Genomic DNA, 9,519 nt, shown 5'->3' with positions numbered 1-9,519 from the left:
GCATTACTAGTACTGGAAATTTCAGTGGGAAGCAAATTCTGGTTTACATGTAAGGTGACACAATGATCCAGCACTGGAGCAAATAATTTATATTGTAAACTACTCTGAAACTAAATTATATGGCATATATTGATCTTTTACACTCATCGAATATATTTCACAAAATCAGTTATGAATAAATCTGCAGAAAAGGTTCAGAAGTAGAGCAGAGAATGAAATTATCCAGTGTATCACAGAAATTTGTCTTTGGTCAAAGCCTGCTGTATATGTGGTCCCTGAGCCTGGTCGTCTGATACTTCAGCTCCTGCTCTCAAGGTGTGTGGTCCAAAAGTAAGCAAACAACCTGCTAGTAAATGTACATAATCGTGGTCTTCATGTAAGTTCAGGTATGGGGAGCCTAGTGATTAATGTTCCTTCTCCTTGTTTTACATATCTACAGACTTCAAGAGAGCTGGCATGTTCCTCATCCTTGTTGTCTTCCTCCTTTCCACCTTCCTCTCTCTCTTTATCCTTTGCTGTGGTCAGAATGTATCTGCAGGATAATCCTTACAGACTCTCAGCAATCCTTGGGCTCTTTGCTTGCCTGGCCCCAGGATGAGTCACACAATCACTGAACTGTTGAGGCTGGGAGGGACCTCTCAATGTCCTCTAGTCCAGACCCCTGTTCAAGCACGGCCAGCTAGAGCAGGCTGTCCAGGACTGTGTCCAGTTGGGTTTTGAGTATCTCCATAGATGGAGACTCCACAACCTCTCTGGGCAACCTGAGCCACCCTAGACACACACCCATCCTGAGGAGGTGAGGGACAAGTCAGCAGCACATTATCAGTGATGTCTAACGAGGAGAGGAAGGAACTATGATCTGTATATGGGCATGGAGAAAAAGGGAAAAAAAGTCAAAGCCCCTCTAGTCTCAGTGACAAGCTCCGATTTCCTTGCCCATGGGCTGTTATCCCACCTGCCCCTTCAGAGTGGCCAGGGCAAGGACTCCTCCCTGAGAGCTTCCTCCAAGGGTGGGCAGCAAAGCAAACCTGCTAGAGGCTCTGCTGACCTCTTTCTCCCTTTTATCAGAGGAGAAGGCACTCTGAGAGACAGAGCTGGAAAACTGGTAGAGAAGGAAGCAGGAAAGACGCTGCACAGGACATGTGGCAATGCTGCTAATGGTGAAGGCTCCTGAGTTTTTTTACACACAGGATGAGAAGCGAGGCTTATTCCCGGGGACAGTCACTGTCAAACAGAGAAACCCGGTCCCTCCCATAAAGCTGGGTCAACACATCCTCCAGCTCCCCGAGTGTGAGGAGCTGGACCTTGTTGTTGTCGTTCTCAGCAATGACCGCCCAAGCCTTCCTGTGGTTGGTGTCCACCTCACAGCAGGCACTCGACCAGAGGTAGCTGGGTTTATTAACCCTCCCCTTGGCAATATAGTTGTTCCCAGGCACGGCGCCCACAACGACGTAGGTGGTGTTACAGCCCTGGGTCTTCCTGATCATCGTTTGCTGCTCGTAGTTGTTCCAGGTGCCACTGTTGAGTTTCTCATCCTGGGGCACTATGTTAGTGAGGGTGAAGGTAGCCGTCCTGCTGCTGGAGTCACTGTGATGGCCACTGGGGTTCAAATGGCCACGGTTCAAACCTGTCAGGTTCTTGTAGTCTTGGAGGATAGCCTGGCTCTTGCTGAGTTGCTCTAAGCTGATGTTGAAATAATTTAAGAGGGTCCACTCTCTTTCCATAGTTTTGGGATAAGTTAGACCCATCAGCTTGACAGGTAAAGAAGAGAAGAAGGTGTTAGTATAGAGGATGGGTGTAATGGAGCAAGTTTCTCTGGAGCAGAAGTCTCTGAATGCCGAGCACCCATTTTTTGTCATCTCAGTGTATGAAAATGCATGAATCGGAGAAAAATCATAAAGCTGCCCCTCTCTGAAGAGCACAAGAGTTTAAAAAAAAAAAAAAAAAAGCGCTCAGAATTTGACTGCTCTCAGTTTGACTTGTGACCTTTGAAATCCAGCCTGTGTGCGGTGGGAGTGTGGGTGGATGCATGAGACAATGGGCATTTTCCACTTCCAGGTTTGAAAGGTGACTTTGGTGAGACCTCTCCCCTGCCACATCTGGTTCCCTTTCCTCCCTTCTCCACGTCCCACGTGGCTCAGGCCTCTCCTCAGTTCCTCCCACCCCCATTAATCACATCCAACCTTCATCACCTGCATCTAATCACGCTATCATCAGCCCTGGCCTTTGCTCCGTTCAGCCCCATTTCCACATGAGCTCTTTCAGCCTCTATGAAAGGTTTTCATACCTTTTTTTAACCCAATCTGTCAACACCCTAGTGCTTTACAAGCTTAGGGAAAACAAGCACACAGATATCCTCTTTGAAGGTTGCATGTCTTTGGGAGTCCTTGAAGGTGGGCAGGATGGGAAAAGAATGAGCAGAAGAGCCATGGAGCCCACAGGACAACCAGGAGGACATGAGGAGGACTCAGACCCTTCTGCTCTCCTGCTTTGTCCCTCACTCAGGAAGAAGCCTGTATGGTTGCTGCAGGTGTATCACACTCCTGAAATGCCAATGTTTGCCTCCTCTAACCCCATATACAGGGAGACGTGTTGGGAAACTGATCCTAGAGGTGAGTTTGTCATGGGAAGGCTATAGTTTATTGTGAGCATGAAGCTTTTTTGCTTGGTAAGCAAAAATACCTCAGTACAAGTGGGATCTGCTACTGCAGTGCTAATAACGTGTCTCAGAGCTGATGTGTGCCAGGGAGCAGAGATGTGTTCCTTCTGCAGCATCACTGAAAATAAGTTAGAAATGATCAGCCTCTTAAAGGAGCTAATAATCCCCAAAGAGACCTGAGGAACCTAAATACTGCAAAAAGACCTCTGAGGAAAGTTAGCAAAATCACAGATTTCGCAGGTGGCCTGGGTCCATGGTCCAGGAGGAAAAGAAAGAAGTTTTTATCCCCTCTAAATGTGGAGGCTGCAGTGGTGCAACACCAGATTAGTTGCTTGAGTTCCTATGAGTAACAAGTGCAAATGCTTTTTTTAATAACTATATACCTTTCTTTTCATATTTAGGGAAACATATTTAGCCTTCCTCTGGAACAGGGTCTATGGCTTTTTTCTGTGGCTAATTTTCACCTAAATTCCCTACTGCTACTGTGTCCCTAGCAATGACCTGAATTTCCTCTTCTGTTCCATAATTTGCTTGGCCATTTTTACTGAAGGTCTGAAGTTTGTCAGAAGGATGTTTGGGAGGCCTCTGTAGTTTGCAGAGATCCTTCTGAACCAAGCCTGAGGCGTTGGTTGCAAGGGGCACCTGCAGGTGGATGGAGATCGTGGACTTCTGACTTGACTGATACTGATCCTACTCACTTTTCACTTCCTGAAATATCACTCAATAAATTTACCGTGTTAGTCTAACTCTCTCATCGCTGAGTGCCTGTACCTGGAGTTTTTCACTGGGTCATCTCCCCCAATTCTGAGTTTCTCCACACTTCTCTCATGCCACTTATGAAGCCAAATTGACTCTCAACTGGGAGCAAATAAGCTATGTCAGAAATGCAAAACAGCTAAGGGTGAAGTGGAGATCAGAGTCCAGCACAGCTGGTCCCTCAAATTTAGCTGCTGTTGGATGTCTTTTCCCCGTCATTTGGTCCCCTCACCACAGCACGGGACAGGGAGGGGGTCATTTGACTTTATAATGTAATGTAATTTGACTTAATGTTCCTATAAGGTCAACGCGGAAAAATGGGCACTTTTAGGATATGACTCATCTCATCCTCCTGCTGATGTCTGAGATGCATCAGAGGAATCATGTGGTGAAGGTGTTTGAAGTTAGATGAGATGAATCTCATCCAGTGGGTCCAATTTGCATGTGTGTGGGGGTGGGAGGAAAAAGAAGTGTTTGGTTAAATGCTGCAGTTCATCTTTTAATGCCTGGAGGGTGATGTGCTGTAAGAGAGGACACTCACCTGGGGCTCAACCAGCCACGTTTTAGGTCTCTTGCCAGGTCCAGGCTGGTAGATGTAAGCAGAGTATACGGGAATACGCCGGTTCCTGTCGTACAGGGTGGCAAAGTAATACTGGTTCTTGTAACGCTGGCAGATCCAGGCTGGGCTCTCTGGCTCTATGGCTTCATTTGGGGGAGTTTCCCGAAAGAAAAACTGAGGGCATGAACTTTCAAAGGATGTCACCACCTCGCTGCGTCCCAGCCAGAGGCAGCTTGCTGAGACCTGCAGCAGCAGCATCAGCATCGTGTGGAGGATTTCAAGTGAAGGGCTCTTGCTCACCTGGAGGGCAAATGCAGAGAGACACTCAACTTGGAGAAAGCTCATCATGGCCTGGAGTCATTTCTGTGCTTGTGGGATATGGCTGGCAGAGGGGGGAGGACTTTGAGAGACCAAGGAGGGGACAACTTCTGTCCTCCTGGAGATGGAAAAATCAACAGGGGAATAAGAGTGAAATCTAAAATAGGGTTTAGGTGCCTAGAGGATGCAGCAGTGAGAGAAGTCAGGCCCTCTGAGGAGTGATCCAAGCCCACCCCATGTCTAATCAGCTCACACAGCAAAGTTTTCTTGGAACTGAGGCATGGTGTTGGGACAAGGCCACCTTTTCCAACCTACCTATGTTGTAGCTCAGCGGGAAGGCAGAATCTTGAACGCCAGCACTTTTGGGTTGGCTTTTGTTTTGGTTTGGTTTTCTTTTGCATTGGCACTGCAGAGAAAATCCTGAAGCAACCCAGGAGCTGGAAACCCCCATTTTAGTATACCACCTCGCTCCCTTCTGCTCTGAGGACCTTCCTACAGCAGAGGACACATGCTTTGCGCAACCACCTGCAATGCTGAGCTGGGCTTTAGTCTCACAGGGGATTTGGAGGGGAAATAACAGTGATGCTGTGCTTCCTACATGTCTCTGGCCCCATCCAAGTTCACACAGACATTGAGCTTTTCCATAACTCCTCTGTGCTTGCAGCAGGATTAATCTCCCCTAAAGTTAGGTCAGATGTTTAACCCAAAGTGGTCCAGCTTGAGGTCCTGGCTCTCAGAGAGCTGACATTGGGAAATGTGCATCCTGCTGCTGCTCAGCTTGCATTTTCGGGTTGTCCAACCCCAGACAATGAGCTTACAGACAGAGAAGGGGACAAACAGATGGTAGCAGCAAGCACGAGGGATGATGCCTCTATCTCATCGGCACTCTGGCTGCTGCTGTAGCGTGCAGATATCAAGGGACAGCTCTTCCCACAGTTGCACAGGATTGCTGCTGATCCGCATCTTTAGATTTGCTGATTGTTTTTCCTGTACAGTAAAAGGCGCTGGTGCAGGAATTTTTATGTCTTTAACAGAAACAGGTCCTATTTTGTCTTACTCAGATGTTGACATGATTTTCAGCAGTCAGCAAGATCTTTCTGTTTGGAGAAAACTGCTCAAAAATTCCCTGTGATGCTGGCAGCAATGCAGGGTGCTTTTTCTTCTTTCAGATGCAGCACAGCTTTTGGGATAGCAGTGATATTTCCATTTTCATTGCTAGATATTCGACTGAGTGGTTTTAAAATAATTACCACTTGAAATAAGGCAGGCAGGACAAGCAGCTAAAGGGATTCATGGGGGAGAAAGCTGCCATGGCCTCTCAAACACAAAACCCACCTGGGGAAGTGTCTGAGCTGAGGACTGGGAGAGGCTTGGAAAGTCACCTTGCACATTTGCCTTTTTCTTATTCTTTTCCCTGATCCTCATGTATTAATTTCCATTGGATTCAGGATACTGAGCTAGAGATGCTCTCGCTCTAACCCAAGACATCTGGTCCATTATCTCTTTACTATCGCTGGATCAGGAACACGGTGACCAGTAAGCTAAAAACTGAGAAAAGTGAACCACAAGAAGTGACTTATCACGTACTCTCCAGATCATGAAAGCATCTTCCCCAGCTCAGGCAGAAAAGTTACTGAAAAGTCTTTCTTTTGCACCACCTCCTCCATGAGCTTAAAATATATATAACTAACTTCATTTCAAATATACGGAAACCAACCTACCGTGTGAAAAAACAGCACATGAATATTTGAATCCACATGATTCTCCTCGCAGCCCCAAAGTGGTAGAGGATCTTCAAATGCTTCTGCTACTGGCTGTGACCTTGGAGTGGTTTATATATGATCTCCAGGAAGGCACAGCTGTACCTCATTCTGTTTTGTTCAATTTCTCAAACAGGGTGTAAAGGAAGGTTGTCCAGGGGTGGAGCCAGGACCTGTGTTTTTCCAGAGGTCTTTTGCAAGGTTATGGGCAGAATTACGGTACTCAGTAAACTCCCCCCTCTTATTCAACAGTTTGATGTGAATTTTCCAGGTGACTTGGCAACTGAAGCTTAATTATGCACGGTGTTTTACAGCGTTTCTGATAACCTTCCCTACACCTGTGAGCCAAACTCTGTCAGTGGGCCAAAATAAGACCTTGAATTTATCCTTTCCTGAAGTTGCACATGAGAGAGGGTACAAGCCCAACTCCCACCCGCTTGGTGCATGCTGTAATTGGCAGGCAGTAATTCATACGTGATGCTGCCAGATCAGCTGTAGAAGTGGTGCCTGGCTGCACCCCTCAGATCAGGGGGGGACTCTGCACCCAGCATCTTCAATGCATCTTGTACAACCTTTGTCAGACTCCTGTGCTGCAGACAGGGGCATTCAGGCACAACCTGATGCCTGGTGTTGGCTTTTACCTAGCCAAGACCTTGCTGGAGCCTAGGCAATAATTCATCCTCAAAAAAAAAGTCTAAGCAGGAGAAATTGCAATCATCAAGATGAATAATTAAAAAAAACCCCACAAAACAAGACAGAATCTATTTTCCTACAATTAGACGTCTCAGTTTACCATCAGGCATCTCCTTGTGCATCTGTTCCCAAGGCTTCCCATACTTAGTGTTTCCCTGAAGCATCCTTGGCCAGGTTCAACATTTGGCTGGGGCAGCAGGTGAGCAGCAGGAGCACTGCCGCAACTTCAGAGCATCCCACCAGGTTTTGGTGACTTTTCCAGATGAGTGACACATTGCCAGCACTGCTGAGGGCTTCGGATCTAACAGGATCTGGGGGATCAGCTTCTAGGAGTGCCAGTTCATAGTGGGGTAGTTTACTTCCTTTGGGAACAATCTTCCTTTTTCCAGGTTTTGATCTGAGCATCACCAAAAGTGAAATTTTTCCTGGACCCCACCTGATTTTATTATTTTCTCGAAGACCAGGGATTAGCTCATGTGGTGACAATTTCCCAGCTTCTTCCAGTCTCTTTTGCCTCTAAATGTCTCTCTTATATTCTCCAGATCCTTACTTTTCTATGCTTGAGTTTCTTTCCCAAGTCATTCCTTCTGTCCTTGCCCTCCCTAAAATAAAATGTTAAAGAGCTGCAAAATACAGTGCATGCGTAAACTCATTTTCTCCTTGAAGGGGGGATGTTAGAGCTCAGGAACTGCAGCCCACCCTTCGCCTGATGTATTTATTCTGAAGCTAAGGAAACACTGTAAATACTGCAGTCAACGGTGAGAAAGGAGCAAGAGCTTACCTTGAAGCAGAGTCTGAGAACAAGCAGCTGAACCGTTGCTTCACTTTTCTCCCTGGTTGTCTGATCCCTATTGCAATATATACCCGGTCGTAAATCTGCCCCTTTTCATAAAAAAAGGGAAATCCACAGAAAAGAGAGGATTTTGATTGTTGTTCAGGGGAGATTTGTTCATGCCTGCCCAGAAATGGGGTGACAACTGCTATTTGCTATTTCCTCAGGATTTCTCCCATTTTTGCTGACTTGCAGCATCACATGTCAGAAGCAGATAACTGTGTCTGGTGATCTCCCTTTCCATTTCCCCATTCCCCATGGGGCACTGCCACTGCTGCCGCAGCACCGACACGTTTCTGTTCCCGGCAGACCATCTCTGGTGGCATTAGACCAACCATCCTGTCTCTGAGTACACACAGATGTTCATAGTCTGCTCTAGCAAACGCTCCCTCCTGTAGCCCAGTCAACGCATCAACAGGAACCGGTTCTTCGCACTGGATTTCACTCCTTGAGCTCTGTCCTTGCCCTCTGGGTCTGATCTTGCTACATTTTGTCAGGGCAAGAGCTTGGCTCTTGGAAGCACGTCTCGAGGTACTGGAGCAATGAGATTCTGGGGTTCTAGTTTAAGACAGCATTTGATGGACATTTCTGAAGAAGAATAGCAAGATGCTGAGCTTGATGTCCAAGAAATCGTTTTTGGTCCTCTGTTTTTAACACAGTAAAGTATCAGGTCATGGTTGGAGTGCTGCCGTTCACAAAAAGTCATTATATACAGGAAAAGTAAGAGGACAGGCAGTCAACACCAAGTTTCTTCTTTCTTCAAAAAGGACTTAAAATATGCACAGTGAAACAGTAAGCAGCAAAAGCAGGTATCAACTTAGGTAACACAATCAATACCCAGCTATGATATCAAAAATGCAATGGAAACATAGTTCAAGATTTCAAAAGACCTGATGGTGAAATCCCACACAGAGCGATTTGCAGGAAGCCAGCCTTGGATGGCAAAAAGTTTTTCCATGTAACTGGCATCAACAAAAGATAACCTGGGTTAAGTCGTACAGTGGACCAGTGAAACTGTTTAAAATCCTTATGTGGGCCCTCTTCTCTTGAAAGTGGAGGAAAATGAGTCCAGTTTAGCTGTGAATGAATGAGCAGTGGGAATGAAACTAAACTCTTCCACTTGTCCACAGTGTTAATTAAACTAGGCAAATGTTCCTGAGTGTATCCAAAAAATGTACTATGTCTAAAATACAGGTAACAGTCCAGAAATACTGTAACAAGTTGGTTGTTATAACCAGAAGAAACCATGAACCTCTCATCCTAGTCCTGAGGTCTATGAGGTCATGCTTTTGCATTTTACTTATTTTTATAAAAATTGTGCTCTAACGCTTAATAACTGGCACTATTCTGCCTTTCATGTCAGTGTAGGCAGTGCCTACGTGTTGTCCAGAGCTGTGCGCTTTCTGGATGGAGAGGTGATGTGAGTGATGTTGAATGAACTCTCCTGCAGGCCAGCTCCCACATGGTCTGTCCTGTAAGACAAACCTCTACTTCTTCAACTTGTAAAGGTCAGAGATGGAAAAGTCCTGTTGGATCCTCTGATCTTCTCCCCATTGGGAGCCCAGAGATTCACAGATGAAGTATTTCCAATATTTTTTCCATTGAATAGTTGAAAAGAAACAGGACTTGCAGCACTCTTCTAGGGAAAGTGTATTGAAGTCCTGATCTGGCTTCTCCACAAGGATGTTCTCCTGATATCTACCTCAGTTTTCTTCCTATCAGATGCTAATGACAGCAGTCCAACCTCCTGCTCAAAGCAGGGCAAGCTATGAGGTAGCCATCCAAATGCAGGGAAGTGCAAATACCTGTGACTGCAGTGCAGGAAAAGGGGGATTTTGAACCAGCAGTGTCAGAGGAGGGCACTATTTCTACTGCAGAAAAATAGGTGCCACCAAAGCCTTCTCTGGAGTCTTCAGTCTCCATGGAAGAAGCAAACGAATAG

General features: G+C 46.1%; 1 protein-coding gene across 2 annotated transcripts; it reads right to left on the bottom strand.

Moving 5' to 3' along the window:
* Positions 1–73: 73 nt before the first annotated feature.
* On the bottom strand, positions 74–7,963 carry LOC129214392 (endonuclease domain-containing 1 protein-like). 2 transcript variants are annotated; one of them, XM_054845961.1, is made up of 3 exons: positions 7,527–7,963; positions 3,957–4,274; positions 74–1,751 (listed from the first exon to the last, which is right to left on the bottom strand). In XM_054845961.1, exons 2-3 carry the CDS (start codon positions 4,236–4,238, stop codon positions 1,206–1,208), a joined length of 828 nt encoding a protein of 275 aa, XP_054701936.1. In that variant the 5' UTR covers positions 4,239–4,274; positions 7,527–7,963; the 3' UTR covers positions 74–1,205. The 2 variants fall into 2 exon arrangements, with proteins under 2 accessions (XP_054701936.1, XP_054701928.1); XM_054845953.1 differs by lacking the exon at positions 7,527–7,963 and adding an exon at positions 6,014–6,151.
* Positions 7,964–9,519: the final 1,556 nt, after the last annotated feature.

This window comes from Grus americana, chromosome 1 (assembly GCF_028858705.1).
Source record: "Grus americana isolate bGruAme1 chromosome 1, bGruAme1.mat, whole genome shotgun sequence".
Taxonomy (NCBI): domain Eukaryota; kingdom Metazoa; phylum Chordata; class Aves; order Gruiformes; family Gruidae; genus Grus; species Grus americana.
Note: the sequence above shows the minus strand (reverse complement) of the source record. Positions and strands in the feature narration are given on the sequence as shown.

What these genes read in the sequence shown, in the direction of transcription:
- LOC129214392 (XM_054845961.1), bottom strand. Translation starts at nt 4,238, where the DNA reads ATGCTGATGCTGCTGCTGCAGGTCTCAGCAAGCTGCCTCTGGCTGGGA. An exon ending in CGTGGCTGGTTGAGCCCCAG is followed by an intron (nt 1,752 to 3,956) that starts GTGAGTGTCCTC and finishes TTACCTGTCAAG; the next exon opens with CTGATGGGTCTAACTTATCC.